The sequence below is a fragment of the Apteryx mantelli genome, chromosome 6 (genome assembly GCF_036417845.1).
Source record: "Apteryx mantelli isolate bAptMan1 chromosome 6, bAptMan1.hap1, whole genome shotgun sequence".
NCBI classification, from domain to species: Eukaryota; Metazoa; Chordata; class Aves; order Apterygiformes; family Apterygidae; genus Apteryx; species Apteryx mantelli.
This window is the reverse complement of record NC_089983.1, coordinates 24,393,147-24,411,258: the sequence shown is the minus strand read 5'-3', so window position 1 is coordinate 24,411,258 and position 18,112 is coordinate 24,393,147. Positions and strand designations below refer to the sequence as shown.

The window sequence follows — 18,112 nt, the reverse complement described above, 5'->3', positions numbered from 1 at the left end:
CAAAGTTATGAAACATTTTTATACAAATGATAGAAACCTTTCTTGAAGCTATTTCCGGCACAATCAAGGAATTGTTCTCATTTTCTTAATGAAGTTTTAAATTTTGAATGAATATTTTGAGATTTGTTTTATATATTCATGCCTCTGACTGCAAAAGGATTCATGGGTTACAGGGTAATCATGGGTAAATTGTATTTTCAAAAGCACACCTGTTACTGGTCAGAGTCTCTCCCACTTATGCCAAAGGAAAAGTTATCATTGGATTAAGTGAGGAAGAAGAGATTCATCAACAGTAAGTGTTTCGGTAAAATGCTGCTCTAGACCACTCCATGGGATATATCCTCAGGTTGCAAAATAACTCCAGTTACTGAATTCATTGTCAAGAAAAAATGAGAGCTTTCACTCTGAAGAGTGGACTGGTATGGAGCACTGCATCTGCAAGAAATGAGTACACAGGTTTAAAGGAAAACAGAACTTTACCCAAATGTATATATGATTTTATAAATTATTATTTTTATTGGGTTGGGGGGGATTGCTATTAAAATTGATGCATAAAGTTTTTAGAGACATTGATTAATAGGTATGCCATGCAGGATGATTACTGCATTTTGTAATAAAGGGTAGGGGACAAGAGATAAGGAGTAGTTCCCATCCTGGTTACTGATAGAAATATAATGAAGACCAGTGGAAACTCTTACTACCAACTTGTGTAAAATAGGTAATCATGTGTTTTTCTCATTTCTGGCCTCCAGGTGTCAATCTAAAAGTCATTGTCACACTATCACACATTTGTTCATAGTCTCAATGGGGAAGAAGTGGAACTTTAGTGAGATGGACTAAATTTAGTGGAAATTTAGTCAGATGGAACATAGTCAGATGGCTGGCTTTGACCAGTCTCATGGCCAGCTTCGAGCAGTTTAAGAAATTGCTGCGTGTCTGCTGTTAGTGGTCACTTTCCCTTCCTGATATATGGCTGTGAACATGCCTAGACCATTTTAGAGTGAAGTAAAGACGCATCCTTTAAATCATCTTCAGTAACAGTTTAATCTAACCTATTTTACTTTGTTCTTTGTTTCAGTACAATCATGCAATCAATTCCTGAGTCTGCACTAGGGGGAGGGAGAGGAAGGTTGTTACCTTATTATAACAATTACTTTCCCCTAAAAAAGTATGTCTTTCTGTTGTTTACTTCTATAGCCCCAGTGGAGGGGATACATTAGGTTTAAAACAACTAGTAGTTCATGTTCTAGCTATGTAATATACTGTGTTCTTCTGAACTTCACCAATCTTGCACACGTGTTGCTACATAACAGACTGTATGTGTGTATGCACCCAAATATATAACATAGGTTGGGCTTTAAAAAAGGATAAAAAATAGCAAATATGAGACACCAGTTGAATTCTATGGGTATCAGTATATTTTGTGAAGCTATAGTAGATCTGTAGTATGAAATGAACACACATATGTAAATACATTACTTGATCTGAAGTGAGCAGTGTCCTTTTGCTGGGTCTAAGTATTATAACCTTGGTATAGTTGTAAGCTAAGCATTACCTCTTTGGGCGTTTTGGGGGTATTTCATGTTATGTGATTTCATTCGTTCTCCCTTCATTCATTCCCCATTTCCATAATATACATAACCCACTGGTATTTCTGACAAAGAGCTGTCTGAAGAATTAGGGTAGCATGCCACTCTTACTCTGTGGAAGCATATCAGTCTCCCTGACTCCTGAAAATCATTGAAAACAAACCAACCAAAAGTATAAATCATATACTGCTGGTTAGAGAAGATTTCAAAATGGGTATTTCTCTAAAAATGGAACAAGGGAGGTTCTGTGATTTTTTTAGGAAATTTCTGGGAAGAGTGAATTCAGAGTTTTTTTTTTTTTTTTTGCAATTTAATGTTTCCTTTTTAATAAATGTGCAATTTTTGTTTTAAGGCTCTCAACCAGAATGCTGAACTAAGGAGTCGCTTGAACAGAATACATTCAGAATCTGTTATTTGTGATCAGGTTGTCAGTGTAAATATTATCCCTAGTCCTGATGAGGTAAGAGTTTAATCTTTATTGGATTTAGAGTACAATCAAACCTTGCTAATTTTCACTAGTATCTGAAACACTCCTGGCAAATTTCTCAATCTTTCAAATTGGCAAGTGATCGTTTATTGAAAATGTCAGATTATATATTCTCTAATAAAATGATTTTTTTTGTTTTGTCAATGTCAGATCTCACTGAAGAACTTTGCTGTTTGATCTCTGCAGAGAAATAGGGAAAGGCTGCAGTTTTTGAATATGAATTGTTGGGTGTGGGAATCAGTGATGTTCTACTATATTTGAACATAACGCCCAGTAGCTAACCATTGCTCTATCTTAGTTTCTTGCAAAATCAATGGAGCAGTTTAGTTTTTGATGGCCTAATCCTGCAAGTGCTTAAAGTGGTGTTTAATATCTTGAGTGGAATTGCTGAAGTCAAGAGGTTCATTCTTTGAACCAGGCATGAAACTAATAGCGTGTTTGCAAGATCTAGTCTTTCTTGTTTTCCTTTCCTCAGTCACCAGATTATTCTGTGCAGAGCATTTGTATTAATAGCAATTCAGTTTCCCTCATGAGAGGGCAAATCTGAATTTGGGAGCTATAATATGTTACAATTAAAGTCACTTTGACAACCATTCTGCTGGCATTTTACCAATGTTTTTTCTACTTGTCATTTCCACTCATTTTTTTTTTCCTTTCCATTAGCCATTTCCATTAATGTGCTGTAACTTCCTCATTTTTTCTCCCAGCAAGAAAGGAAGGTGAATATCTGTTTCAAGTTACTTTTGTTTATTTGTTTTGGAAAATGTGCAAACAAATTTTCCAGGAGTCTGGCATGTTGGAGACTAGCAGTAGAAGATATGAGTGAAGCAGCCACAGCATAGCAGTCTGCAGTCAGAGCAATCTGCAGTTCAGACCTTGGCAATGACTGTCTCTTCTTTTTTTTCATTGTTGTTGGTTAACATTGTTGAGCTGTTCCTTTTTAATCTGTATATACTTATCTTGGTACAGAAGTGTCTGATTACAGGAGTTTTTCGAAGAGGATCCCAGGTCTCTCTTTCACTACTTTTAATCACTTTATAAAAATAATCTTACAGTGTGTAGATACATGCATGTGTGAGTGATTTTTTGGGATAGGAGTATACTTATTTTTCCAAGTCCTTCTACAAAAACTTAAAATTTTAATCACTTCTTATAAATTTATACACACACTGAAATGAGTTTCTGTTTCCATTATAATTTATCAAACTTCATAAGCCATCAGCAAGCTCACAAACTTCCAGTTCCCAGTGAAAAAAGAATGATGTTTGACCTCTTGCCTCATATTTTCATGATCTTTTTGTTAGTTCCTTTTGAGGCAACTTTATAAAACAATTCTACAGGATTAAGATGTTAACAAAACCATCTGCAGGACTTCTGTAGTAAGATTAGTGGGGATGGAGTTGAAATCTGAACGTTAGCTTTTTAGAACGGCTTCAGTAGTGCTGTCTGTATTGTTATATATATATATAGGCTTTTTTCCCCTTCTTAAACTTGATAGCCTGTAGTGTAACATTTTGAAACCGGGTGTTCCTCCCCTGAACAGCAGGAAGAGGAAGATACTGAATTAACTTGTGCCCTGTACTGATAGAGCCATAGCACAATTTGGGAACCCTTGTCTTTGCTGTTAAATTCTTATTCTAATAAGCCATGGAGAGTTTATTCCCAGTAGTAGTATTGATTCAGTGTTAATGGCATAATTCAAATATGATTTGGAGTACAAACATGGAGTAAAAATATATGTTTTAGCCATTGTCCTGAATATTCAAACATTTCAAACATTTGTTGCTACAACAGTTAAAAAATACATTCATTTTCAAAGTAGTTTAAAATAACTCCCTGGCCTTACAAAGCTTTATAATTGAATTCTGGATGTATCAAAGCTGGCTCCAGTGATGTCCAACGTGACCAGGTGTCTTTTCATCTGAATTTCATGGTTGAACTTGTCTGGCACAATCCAGCTGTTGTTCACAAATTCATTCCTCTTGATACAGAACTAGATCTATGATTATTCACGCTGCTAAAGCTTAGCAGTTGACGCTAAGCAAGCCTCAAATGAAGAGATCCATAGCTCACTGCTCAAAACGTGCTTTATTTTGTAATTGTCCAAGTCTCATCTGTTACATATACACAAAGCCCTATGAAAAGGCTGTTCTTGCTATCTATGCTTATATTTGGCGTAGAAAAACTGTTCAGGTGATTTACCCCTTACCTTTTATGCACATTTCTTTTAGATTAGAAATCATACTTCTGTTTTTCTGTGCTTTATTTACAGACGGGTGAACAAATGCATGTCAATTCATTGTCCCAGCAAGTTTCTAACGAGAGCAGGCTCTCGATGTCTGAATCCGTTTCGGAGTTCTTTGACGCGCAGGAAGTGCTACTGTCTGCCAGCTCATCAGAAAACGAGGTAGGCTGTGACAGCGTGCTCTGATTTTGCTGTCGGATGGAATTAGGTATTACTACCACTGGTGAATGTGCTTTTTCATGCTATTTAGAGTAAAAAGATGTTAGAAAGCATAAGGTGTAGATAAATTAACCCCACACTCCCTGGTAATGCGGTGCAGATGTTCCCTGAAGTGTAAAACTGAAAGTGCTGTGCATCAGTAACGTATGTTCAGTACACGTCCTTGCTGGACTATGGCAGTTTCAGATAAGGGTGACAGGAACAGGAGCATTTATATCTGACTATGTAGTCAGCTAATTTAGTTCTAAAAGTATTTAATAAAAAAATTCTTCTAGCATACACATAAAGTTGTTTTCTGTAACCAGAGAAGTAGACAGCAGCCTAAAAATTCAGCTCATTCAAGATCAAAATTGAGGAAGGCAGCTACTGTTCTGGCCATAGAATCGTGTTGCTGTCCACAGCTTTCCTGAGCTTTCCTGAGTTGTGTTAAATGGCATTTCAGAATCCCATTAGAGATGTGTACCAGACAATGAAGATTACTTTATTGTTTTTTTCTATTGTTCACACTATATATTTTTTTTTCAGGTTCCCTCATTGGAGGCTTGGATAATCATTCATGATTAATTATAGCCATTTAAGAGAGCTGTTTACAGAATTGCTGAACTAAATCACTTACCTTTCCAAATAACGTGATTATTGTCTCCAGAACACTTACTATTATAGTTTGCATCCACCTTCGTTAGGGACATTGATCTATTTGCCTTGCTGGCTGATAAAGCTCTGAGAAGATTTTATAGCTTTGCAGTTTCTCCAGCTTTGTTTTCCTAACCTTACAAAGTAAAAACAAGCAGTGGTTTGGCATGAGGGAACAACATCCTATTTTTAAATTGTCACTGTCCAATGTGAATTGTTCAGCAACAAATGGTAGGATTTTTTTGTTCTGAATATCCAGTTTCCTCTTGCAAATTGCTGGTTCAGCTGGCTTCTGAAGATTGTAGACCAATTCAGAAAGCGAGCTCCCCAAAGCAGTAGTTTCCATAGCTGCTGCCTTGAATTGGAAATCAAATGCAGCATTGAATTCATTTATATTAAATGAAGAGTGCTGTTGCCTATTGGCAGACAAATAAGACCTCAGAGTGTCTACTTGAAGCTGACAGTCTCAGCTTCAATTTAAGCTTCAGTCATAGCTTTAGATCAGAAGAGCCTTTGACTTTAACAGTACAGAGAAGGAAGCAATACTGAGAAGAGACACAGAACACTTAAGAGTTTCGTCTAAGGCTGAATGCAGTTGACAGTAAAAGTATCCTTTCAAAAATAAACAAGCAAATAAAATGGGAATATCCTCAGTCCTGCTAGATTATGGAGAGCCCATATTTTTATTTTCTACTTTTTAGCTTTTTTTTTTTTTAAACAAAAATATTTTTTCAGAAATACTGCTTTCAAAATACTACACAATATTACCTACAGAGTGCTTGTTGTAAGGCCTATACCATTTTCGGGTGATTATACAAAGTTTACATTTTATTTATACCATACAGACACTTCTTTCTTTTCCATGCTGACATATATACATCATTACCTCTATATTCTGGGTTATCTAACATATATAACCTGTCAGAATCAGTAACATAACTATCCACCCCATGCATCAGATGAAGAACTCTGGCTTTGGCCATAGTGCTTTGGCACATGAGCTCTCCTTGTCAAAGAGACAATATGTTGGCACACTATTATTTGCTTTTAGAGAAATAGCAGTCTTGTGGTAGACCACAGCACTAATGTGGCTTTAAAATCTTTTTATTTATTTTTTTCCCCCTTAGGATTCTTTACCAGTGCTCTGTTGACGCTCTTAAAATCCCAATATTGTAGGATAAATAGAAACATTTAAAAGTAATCTTATAGAAACGGGGAAGAAAAATTTAGGGGTTTTATTATTACAAACAGAGAACATTTAAGCATATTCTTTAGTAGAGGTGAGTAATCTAATCTAAACAGTATTTATAGATACCAGCAATTCTTTTTGGACATCCTCTTTGATATGAATCATTTAAGAGTATCTTTCATCTTCCAGAGTACTGAACTGCTGCTCTTAACTTGCTCATATTGTTTCCCTGGAACCTCAGAAGAGCTCAGATTTGCTGAAACATGGGCTGCATTTTAATGTTTGGCTCCATATAAAGAGCCCAAGTCTGTTGACCATCCTTTCTCACCTTCCATCCCCAGTGTGTTATGCTGCTGTTCTTTCTGTTTATCCCTGACTTCATTTGAAGTCACACTTTAGATGAATTTAATCTCTGTATTTGACTTCATAATAAGGAATTCAGAAACATATAGAGAGCATAGCATTTGTCTTGACATTGTTAGTGCATTGACAGTATGGGTTGATTGAAACATCCTGTTGATTTAGTTAAAAGCTCTAATAGGCTAGAAATTATTTCTTTGAATATTTATTTTCCAAGTAATTATTTTTACCTAATTTGTCAGAGTATTTTGTATATATTTGAATTACTGATATTTCTTTTGTTTATATTTTAGGCTTCTGATGATGAATCTTACATCAGTGATGTGAGTGATAATATATCTGAGGACAACACCAGTGTTGCAGACAACATTTCTCGGCAAAGTATACTGTTATGTTTTAAACTTTGGGAACTTAAGTTGGTTTTGTTCATGTACCAGATTTACTGCATGTCTACGCAAACCAACTAAGCTGAAATCAGTGAAACTGGGTTGCTTGTTCTGGTGGTGAATTTGGTTCCATGAATAAGTCTTTCTTTCTCTCTCTCTCTTTCTCTTTCTCTCTTTCTCTTTTTTTTTTTTTGGTGCTTTCTTACAATAATAGTTTTTTCCCTTCCCAGTTCTTAATGGTGAGCTAACAGGAGGTGCATTCAGGAACGGACGACGAACTTGTCTCCCAGCTCCCAGCCCTGACACTAGTAACATCAATCTGTGGAATATTTTGAGAAACAACATTGGCAAAGATCTTTCCAAAGTGTCCATGCCAGTTGAGCTGAACGAACCTCTGAATACTTTGCAACATCTCTGTGAAGAGCTGGAATACAGCGAACTCTTGGACAAGGCTGCTGAAACTGATGATCCCTATGAACGCATGGTAATAAATGTAGCATAGCACTTCTTATGTGTATATTAGAAGAGGAGCTGTTGCTTGGAGGTCTGTGCAGGAATCCTCCCTCACTCTTCCTGTTCACAAGCAACAGACCTCCCTGTTGGGTTAGATCAGTTCTGTGTATAATTACAGATGTTAGGTTTGATCTGAACAAAGCTGAGGGGCTTTTCTTTTCCTCAAACCAAGTACTGCAATTATGATTTGTTGATGTGAAGACTAATCATGCTCTCTAGGACTGAATAGGTAGGCAAGAAAAAGCCATGGTGCAACTGAGAACGTCCTTGCAAACCTGGATTCTGACCCTGTATCTGCTACAGAGATCTCATGCAACACTGGGCAGGTGATATAAGACAAACTTTTAATGGGCAGTTTAAAAGCATAAATTGTATGCCTAAACTGAAACATGTGGGACTAATTGGTAGAAGTGCTGAATACCCAAAACATCAATGGTAGCTGTGCTTTGCATATTTTACCCACTTCTGCTCTGTTCCCTGAAAAATCAGGACTTTGCTATCATCTGAAGTAAACATCCAGAAGTAGTGGACACTTTTTTCCACTGCTCCTGATTGTTCTGACCTCTACTAAATGGAGCTGCAATCCGAATGCAAGTGGCATACCACTCAGCTTATTTTTCCCACCTGGGCCTGGTTCAGAGATTACTAAATTTGGCTTTGCATGTAGATAAAAGGTGGCTGATGGGCAGCGCACACAGAATATCCTGATGTAACGTTGCATTAAGAGTATGCTAAGTGAGAGCTGTTTATGTTCAACACTGAATAAAACAGAGATCCCAGAGGAAAACAGTATGTAATCTTGTCAGTAAAAATTGTCATATAATATTTATTTGCAAGGAGCAGGGACGAGAGGTGAATCTCACTGAAGATGAAACACTTCTTTGTATTAGGTTGTTCATGAAAAGCCTGATCAAAACTGGAACAGCAGTATCTTCTAAGATTGTTATTTTAGAAAAATATTAGAGGAGACTGACAGAAGCCATGAAGAAGACCACGTGACATCAACAGAAGAAATACAATTTGTACTGGTTTTGGCTGGGATATATGGCTTCACTCTGAGGCATGCTTCATTAATGCAAATTTCACCATGAATTGTATGATAGCATATAATGATGGCATATATGCAAGAATCTCCAGCTATTTATTACTCCAACTTTGTCTTACATTCTTGTCTCTATTTTAACAGGTTCTCATAGCTGCTTTTGCAGCATCAGGCTATGCCTCTACATACTTTAGAGCAGGAAGCAAGCCATTTAACCCAGTGCTTGGTGAAACTTATGAATGTATTAGAGAGGACAAAGGATTTCGATTTTTCTCAGAGCAGGTAAAGCCTGTTTCTAGATAGACACTTCAGTTTAGATTTTGGTTCCTTTGTTCAATAGAGTAACCTTAATTTTTCTTTGTAGTTTTTCTTTGTATCATTAAGAAGTTTTTTTTTCTTTGTAGTTTTTCTTAATGATAAAGAAAGCTTGTTAGCATGAGTGAACCTCATTAAATGCTAGAAGGCTTATGTTTTTATAGCAATCACTTCAGTAGTAAAGTCATTTTAAGTACACAGTGTAAAAAAGGAATCTTAAGTTACATTAGTTTTCCCAGTAACATAAACTAATAAATTTAATGGGCTATTTGGTATTTTTAACTTGCAGTAACAGTTGCAATGTCTTAGAAATGAAAATTAATTGCTTTTAACTCAACCTAACTGTGTTCCAGGTTAGCCACCATCCTCCCATTTCTGCCTGTCACTGTGAATCGAAGAACTTTGTATTTTGGCAAGGTATACCTTTTTAATTCAAAAGCAGGAAAACTATTTAATTAACAAGTAAAAACTCTGTCTGTCCTTACAGATTTATCTTTGCATTTGGAACTTGCACAAAATTTTTATATTTATTATTGTAGTTGCGTATTGCAAACTGATGTGTTGAATTATTTCACTCTACATTTTCATTCTTATGAGTGAGCAGACATATTATAGCTTTCCTTGTCACTTGTAGTCTGTTTATAAATATTTTTCTGCTTAAGCTTTTTACCAAGCAAATTGTTATTTCTCTTAAGCACAACCAGTTTGGGGTTTGGTGGTGGTGGTGGGTGGGGGGTTTTTTTCCCCCACTGTTCAACAAGCAGCTGTTTCTTGCCTTGACTATAGTGGCATATGCATTTAATTTATACTGAATGTTTTCATGCAAGATTTGACAGTGATGTAGCATGGGGCAACTTCTATGAGAAAATTAAAATTTATTTAGTTTTTCTGGAACCTAATGCCAATTTCCATTATATATGTTTTTATTTTCATGGCAAGCTTATATTGTCCTGTTCTAAGCTGGATGGTCTGTCATAGATCATCTCATATGCTTCAGTTGATTGCAAGTGAGAGATTTTGGTCTTTTCAATTTTGTCTTTCACTACTGTATTCAGATATCAGATGGAAAAACAAATTCTGGGGGAAATCAATGGAAATTCTGCCAGTTGGAACATTGAATGCAACTCTTCCAAAGTAAGCTACTGTCTTATTTCCTTTTAATTTTTGGTCTTTGCTGTAATCTAATAATACACCCTGCCTTGTGAATGGATTGGGTGAAGTGTATACAGACATCATGTGAAGAGTACTGGTGCGACTGTTAGCGCCTAGCTCACATCTCTCCTGACAGTACAGGCTGGGTTACTGAGGCATTGCTGTAGCCTGAGGATCCATTTGTTTTCTTGGAGGAAAAATGTACGGACTCTCTGGAAACTGGTAGACCAAGGGGAAGAGAAATGTTTTAGGAGGAGAACACCCTTTCTGTGTGCTGTAATAATCAACTGTTTAGAACACCACTGTGAAATACAGCACTGTCCCCAGCTACCTTACTAGGGCTCTCAGTACTGCTAATGGTGCCTCAGAAAAACCAGCAGTAATAATGCAAGGGCATTTTTCAAAATGTTTTACATTCTGGACAAGCCAAAACATTTCCTCCAGGTATTGCCAGAGTAGTGAGAGGAAGGAGTTTCACCACAGATAAAACAAGGTGTAAACTCAGAATATGCAAAGAAAGGATATTTAAATGTGTCTGCTGCTTTTGCAGTACTATTTCTGCAGAAATACTATAAATGGCAGCCAAGTTTTCTTTCTGCTTTTAACAGTACAGCATCCTCAGGGGCTTCATCTCTTCATCCATCTCATAAAATTGAGGGAAATGCACTCAGGAGCAGCTTTGCCTTCTGTCTCCATGTGTACTCCACAGTTCTGCAGGAGAATTTGCTTTGCGCAGTATCATTCCCTCATTCTGTTCTCTTGCTTGACAATGGAGATGCTCTTATTCTGGATCATTGTTATACAGAAAAAGGATGGTGTCCCAGTGAGCTCCGGCTCCTTACCTCCTTCCTGTTCTGTCCTTTCCATATGTATTTTGTTCTACTTGCTTTGTCTACCTATAGCCTCAATCCAGCCTGTGCTTTTAGGACATGTTGATCTTTGGGTCTCTGTCCAGCCCCACTGAAATTGTGGCCAAAGCAGTTAATGCTCTGAGGACAATGAATATTCCCTGCAGGGCTTCAGTGGTTCACAGCGTCTTGCTTTTGTGGCTCTTAGCAGCATTCTTTAGCTCTCTGCAATGGAGTGAGCTTCTCTGCAGAGGATTAGTGATGTGCCCAGAAGCTATGCTTTTAATAAAATAAGCTATTGTTTCAAAGTTTTTCAGGAATATGGTCTTGTATATATGCTAATGGAGCTATGTTTTACTTTTTTTGTCAATGATGATCATGATTAATTTACATTGCCAATTACTTGTTGATCTGTTCTTAGGTATGGAGATTACTATGTCTGGAACAAAGTCACTACCTGCATACATAATATCCTTAGTGGAAGGAGGTGGATAGAACATTATGGAGAGATAACTATCAGAAACACAAAAAGCAGTGTTTGTATTTGTAAACTCACATTTGTCAAGGTAACTTATATATTCTGATACTTACAATATGTTCATAAAACTGCACAGTTTTACTTTTAGCTGTTCCTTCAGTATTCGTGAAATTCACATTCCCTATTTTGTCTTATCAACACTGTTTTTAACAAACAACAAATCCCTATGCAAATTGTCAGTTGAGAGTGCTGTCATAAGTAGTGTGTCTATTCCATTGAACCAGTCCATTTGATATCAATGTGTTATATTTCTGAATATTTTTGTTGTTTTTAGGTTAAAATAAAATATCAAAATTTCTGCTTTGGTATCACAGTGAGAATGTGAAGTCACTGCATGGACTTCTGTGCATACTATTTCAACTTTCATTAGAATTTGGCCCTGAATTTTTTATCGCTTTAGATTCAATAATGCTGCTTTTCTTCATTATTTTAATATTTAGACAAGGACTACATATAAAAACAGATCACTGTATAGCTCTGTTAGTATTGATTATTTTCCCTAAAAATAACTTTTTCTTCATTTTGCCACAAAATGTATCAGTACCATTGCAATGTTAGCAGTGGTGCATTGTTGGATATCTGAAAGTCGTGACTTGATGGATGTTCTGAAAATGGGCAACCGGTTCAGTAGGTGAAGGTGTAACAAATAGATGTGTCTAAGAAAAGCACAACAGAGAAGAGAAACAGAAAACAAATACCAAGTAGTACTGGCTGAAAGTCCTCACTGTGCAGAACCATCAAAGAATTCCCTTACATGTACAGGCATAGTCAGTATTTTCTCATACAGGAAGAAGAGATTTAGCTGGCTCTGATCCTGCAACTTTCAAAGTGTTTTTACTGCTGAATTATGTGGGATTTGGGTGAAGCAACAATATGCTCAGTTAGTGACACAAACTAAGTTATGCACAGTGTGTGTATGGCACAGTGGGGAAGTATAATGCACAGTGTGAAGGAGTGAACTAGTAATTCTTTGCTTTGTTAAATTTGCAGGTAAACTACTGGAATTCAAATGTAAATGAGGTCCAGGGTGTTGTGATGGATCAAGAAGGGAAGGTGGTACATCGCCTTTTTGGAAAGTGGCATGAAGGCCTTTATTGTGGGGTTGCACCTTCAGCCAAATGTATATGGAGGCCAGGTAAGAAGCTTGTAATAAATGCTAAACTATGGCAGCCACCTTAGTGTGACTCTAAACTATGTAAAGCTGTATTAGCTGTCATTTTAAATATACAAAATACTACTGGGAAAGTACCTGGCTAGACAGACAAACAAGAATTTACATGAGTTTATGATAATGGTAAATGGAAACATTCCTACAGGGCATAGTCTTCTACATCTCAGTCTGACTCCTGGTCAAATATACTGGGGGCTTGGGGACATTATGAAAACAAAATTAAGAAAATAGTTGGATGTCCAGGCATGACTTTCTTTTCACAGAGGGTAACTCAGTTGTATTCAACAGAAAGGAGGTGCTGGTTGATCGAGTTTGTTGTGTTAATATTTTATTAACCCAATGGATTGGTCTTCAGAGATGATGAACCTCTGGTGACTTCAGGAGCTGAAGTCAGCTTCCTTATTGCTAACTTAGAGACCTTAGGTTTGATTTACTATTGATTTGTATCTGTAGTATCTTGCATGCATGCACAGTGATTATCCAGGAATTGCCATTGTTGGTAACATTTTGCACCTGCTCTGCTCTGACTGAAACTAGGGCTAAAGGTTCAGGACAGTGCAGAATCAGTCTGTGAGTGAGCATATGTTCCAAAATTGGCATTAAAGATCAGCTAAGGTTAGCTTTTATACAGACATTTTATAAGTGCACTTTTCTGGGAAGAGAAAAGTATGTTTAACTCAAAAATCTTGAAAACAGTAATTTTTATTTAAAAAGGAAGAAAGATCATAAAAGTTTTAAATCTATTAGCATGTAATTACAACCTCTGCAGAAAAGTAGTTGAAATTAATATTTAGTGAAAGTTGTTCCACCTAGAGAATAGCTTTTTGATGCTTTTTAATTGTACATGAGAAAAGTAAAATATATTAATGTGTTTTGCTGTTATAATTTAATAAATATATGAGGCTTTGTTGCATATTTAGAGTAATAGTTTAAAAAGCATTTTTCTTTCTCATATGTATTCATACAGGCTCCATGCCAACCAATTATGAACGTTATTATGGCTTCACAAGGTTTGCTATTGAGCTCAATGAATTAGATCCTGTGCTGAAAGATCTTCTTCCTACAACAGATGCACGATTCAGGCCAGATCAAAGGCAAGAATGCTCATTTATACTTTTAGTATCTGATGGTTTTAAGGCTTGGTTTGGCTGAGTATTGAATTTTTTTTGAAGTCTTCACTACAGTCTGAACTAAGTTTTGAATCAGAAGATTCTACTGGAAGAGAAGGTCTTCAGTACTGTAGTCCAATTTCTGTTTTATCCAATTGAGAAAAAGGAGCGTAGAAAACGTTCTGTTGGTATAGTAGAGCTACATATAGAATAGGAAATTTTTTAGCAGAGACAGAACTCCTCATGACAAACATGCTCTGAATGGAAGCAGCGTTAATTCCCTTGTTATACTCATTCATAATACCGTTGGTGATGTGTTGAAGTAGCTAAAGGAAGTGTGTGCTGTAGGCTGTGGGTCATGTAACTGGGGAGGCAAATGTTGGTTATTCCTGTGACTGATTTCTTATTTTGAAAAGGCAGGACTAGATCTTAAAGTAGGTACAACACGAAGAACAGGCATGGCTTCTGCTTGTCTTTTGTGATGACTGGTGCTAGAAAATCAGTTGCTCTAGGCACTGTATGATCACTATAGGACCTGCTGTTATTCATACAGGCTTCTGGAAGAAGGAAATGTAGAAGCAGCAGCAACAGAAAAACAAAGAATAGAGGAGCTCCAGAGAAGTCGGAGGCGATACATGGAAGAAAACAGCATCGAATATGTACCTAAATTTTTTAAGTGAGTCTTTTCATTTCAGTAATAAGTCTCTATTTGTTTTCTCTAGAGCACCTGGACAAAGTACTACATGAATTACCACCAGTGTAGTCTGTTCAGACATGAAAGCCTGGAAAATGGCAATTTTTGTGCATAAGTGTGTGTGTGTATATACATATATATATATATATTTAATACCTAGTCATCAAAGATACGATGTTAATCAGTAGCCTGATGTTAGTGTGGGGAACCAAGAGTGAAAAGTGAAAACATTCAAAGTGCTTGATGCAGTTCTTTGGTGGAAGATGAGCAAAGTGCAGAGGAGACAAACAGTATAAATGGTAAAAGGCTTGTATTCTGCAAGCCAGATCTTTTGGGTGATCCACTAAACAAAACCAGAATCTGTTAAGGCCAAAATGGCTTCATGTGGCTGTAGGACCTGCTTACACAGCTCAGACAGTAGGTTTGCAAGTTTGGCTACTTTCTAGATCTTTCATTTAAGACAGAAGCCAGGGATTGATATTTATTTTTAAACCCCTGACTGTTCTTGTGTCCTTTAAAATATGAAATCAGATTCTGTGTTGGGCTTAGATCAGAGGCAAGGAATTTGATTTCATACTGTAAAAGTGCAGAGATCTAAGGTCAGAACTTCTTTCTCTCTCTCTCTCTTTTTTGTTTTTTTGGTTCTTTTTTGTTTTTTTGTGTGTTTTTGGTTTTGGGGTTTTTTTGTTTGTTTGTTTGGGGATTTTTTTTGTTTGTCTTTTCCTGCAGGAAAGTTATGGATGCTAATCAAAGAGAAGCCTGGGTTACCAATGACACCTACTGGGAACTGCGAAAGGATCCTGGCTTTAGTAAAGTAGAAATTCCCATACTCTGGTAAACTGACAATGTAGATCTAGTAAACATATCACACTCTGAAGAAAAAAATAACTATGCACAATATGTTTCTTATAGCTAAGCGTGGTTTGTGGGTCTACGGAAAAATCTATCATTTACATTTATATTCATCTTTATAAAGGACTTTTGAAAGTGCATTAGACCAGGCCCCTGACCACTTCTGGATCTTTTTAATTTTGCAGCAGCCATTAAAAAAAAAAAGAAAGAAAAGAGAGAAAAAGAAACAAATAAAAACCTTCTAAAGTTTCATACACTGAAAATTCAGAACAAAAGAAGCAAAAGAATTATCCAAAGTCACTTGGAAGAGGTGTTAAATGGAAAACTGCAACCGGTGCTTTAAACAGACATTAAGAGTAATGTAATTTAAATGAAAAAAAAAAAAAGGAAGAAAAAATGGAAAAAATCCATTTTGTTTCAACTATTTTTGTTAAAAGCTCTTGGGTTACAACACTGTCATTTCTGGCTTTAGGTTAGTCCTTTGGTGTGATGTGCTTGGACTGACCTTTGTCAAAAAGACATAAGACATGCTTTTCTGGAAGCTGTTCCCGGTCATATGCCATTGTTCATGCCTTAAACAAAATATGAAGAAGTATAGTAAGTCATTTTAAAATGTGTATGCTTGGGCTTGTGTGGAGGGCAGATTTTTAAAGCACTAGGATTTTATTGTATAAATATTGGAGAACCTGTATTATTTAAAATCAAAAGACAGCCAAGCATCTAACTGTATTTCAGAGGAAGGAGATCTACTGTACCTGCTTTAGCTTTGGGAAGCTGACTGTATAATCAGACTGAAAAGAAACTACTAACTGGTTAAATTTGAGACAATTTTGATAAATGCATTTGAATTGCTAGTCAGAAAGTTCATATTCTAAATGACTGAGGCTGAGATGTGATCATCATTTACACACTGATCTGACATAGCTTCACAGCATATCTCATTTCCCCCTGTTTATACAATTAGAATTCCCTGAAGCTTTGCAACAGTGTTAAAAGCACAGAAACATTTCATAGGAAAGTCTCTGGCTTCTCTCCAGAAGCTGGATAGTACTGTGAACACAACTAATAATTTCTGCCACACAGACCATATACTTTACTGGCTCTGTTTTCTCCTCGTCCACTTTTCTTGTCTAAATTTATATGTGAGAGTAGAGCAGAGGCTCCCATGCTTTGTAGCTAACAACTTCTTCTTGTGTTGCCAAAATAGCGTTTATGCAAAAGTATATTTTACATTTTTTTCATAAAGTGATTCTATATTTTTTGATTCAGAATCAAGTCTCTTATGTGTTGCTATGCCTCAATTAATATGTAAGGGAGGAGGCCTGGCACTTTCTATCTGATAATCTCTGAAGCACTAAACAGTAGGAGGGCAGATTTTACTAAAAGAAAAAAAAGTAGTTTTATTAGGAAAAAAATGCATTTCACATGGTATGATTCAGTTGTCCATTTATGCATATATTATACATTCAGGTACTGATGACGGGCTAGATTTCTTACATATATACTGTCTTTCATGTACATAGCATACGTAGTGCACTTAAATTTTTCTGTTTAAGATATATTCTAATACTGAGACTAAATAAAATAAAATAAAAATTCAGATAGATGTCTGATCCTGCCAGGAGAGCTGCTTGAACAATTCTCAGTGGAGTACCACACATACCCAGCTCTCTGCATGCCTGTTCATTTTGCAGAGTCAGGTCCTTACAGAGCTAAGATTACTGTGATTATTTTATATGCATTTAGTTCTCCCCCTTGCTTGTATAGGAGAGCGACTAGCTACCAATGAATTCCACTTTCTCCCCACAGTTATAAGGAAAAATATGAAAGCCTAAAGAAAATATTGGGTAGAACTTAGAGAATTTTGAATACTAAATATTGCTTATGAATACTTGATATAAAAACTTTATGCAGATTAACAGGATTTGTTCCAGAGAAAATCTTGAATTATTCAAAAAAAATCTCATTCTCTTTTCTAGTTGAACCAAATCTGATTTCTTTTAGAGTTCTTCAGTGGTTATTATAAGAAAATGAAAATATATCAATTTTGGTTTTTTAATCATATTAGGTTAACTTCATCCTACTTACTTCAGTGGCATTACACTATGAATCAAATCTACACATTGTGTGCAAAATGGCAATTAATTATTCTATCCATTTCCTTACATATATCATTATTAAACATTTGCGCCCCTCATGTTCCAGTCCCTCTGTGTGGGTTCACCGTGCCATTAAAAAGTGTTATTTGTGCATGACTGAGTGTACATTTGAGAGCCAGAAGCTGCATGTCCTCAATTTTTTTGAAAGTTGGATCTTAATTTAAATACAGAGATAAGGTATTAAGTTTTACAGTGTTCTGCTAGTGGTTTGTGAATGCCATTCTTTGCAGTGCAAACTGAAACTTGGTGAACCTAAAGATGCTATCACTGATTTAATTATTTTTTACAACTGTTTATCTGATACTCATTTAAAGAAGAATAGCATTAACATTTTTAGAATTAAAAAAATCTGTGGTATGATAAATCTTGCTATTGAAGGCGCTCTTTAAATTTACTGAATGTTAAATTAGTGAATTAATAACTAGAAGAAATACAAAACAATGCATCACAAAATGGTATTTTTCTTTGTCAGAATTCTAAATGTACTAACAAATATACCATAAAGCATTTTCTTTTAGTACAGAATTCTCTGGATTCTGTGCAAAATCTTCTATTAATTTTTTTCCTGCCACCTGCGGGGACATAATGGCATATTTTCTGACACATTTTTC

At 36.1% G+C, this 18,112-nt stretch overlaps 1 protein-coding gene across 1 annotated transcript in view; it reads left to right on the top strand.

The window, feature by feature from the left end:
• Positions 1-17,689, top strand: part of OSBPL6 (oxysterol binding protein like 6) — a 51,952-nt gene extending 34,263 nt beyond the window's left edge. The window contains exons 13-24 of the mRNA XM_013960633.2: positions 1,942-2,049; positions 4,349-4,483; positions 7,016-7,103; positions 7,339-7,592; positions 8,808-8,945; positions 9,332-9,395; positions 10,034-10,112; positions 11,400-11,544; positions 12,507-12,651; positions 13,655-13,781; positions 14,350-14,472; positions 15,220-17,689. Of these exons, the coding sequence (XP_013816087.1) occupies positions 1,942-2,049; positions 4,349-4,483; positions 7,016-7,103; positions 7,339-7,592; positions 8,808-8,945; positions 9,332-9,395; positions 10,034-10,112; positions 11,400-11,544; positions 12,507-12,651; positions 13,655-13,781; positions 14,350-14,472; positions 15,220-15,328 (1,515 nt within the window). The 3' untranslated portion in view covers positions 15,329-17,689. The remainder of the gene's footprint in view (positions 1-1,941; positions 2,050-4,348; positions 4,484-7,015; positions 7,104-7,338; positions 7,593-8,807; positions 8,946-9,331; positions 9,396-10,033; positions 10,113-11,399; positions 11,545-12,506; positions 12,652-13,654; positions 13,782-14,349; positions 14,473-15,219) is intronic.
• Positions 17,690-18,112: the final 423 nt, after the last annotated feature.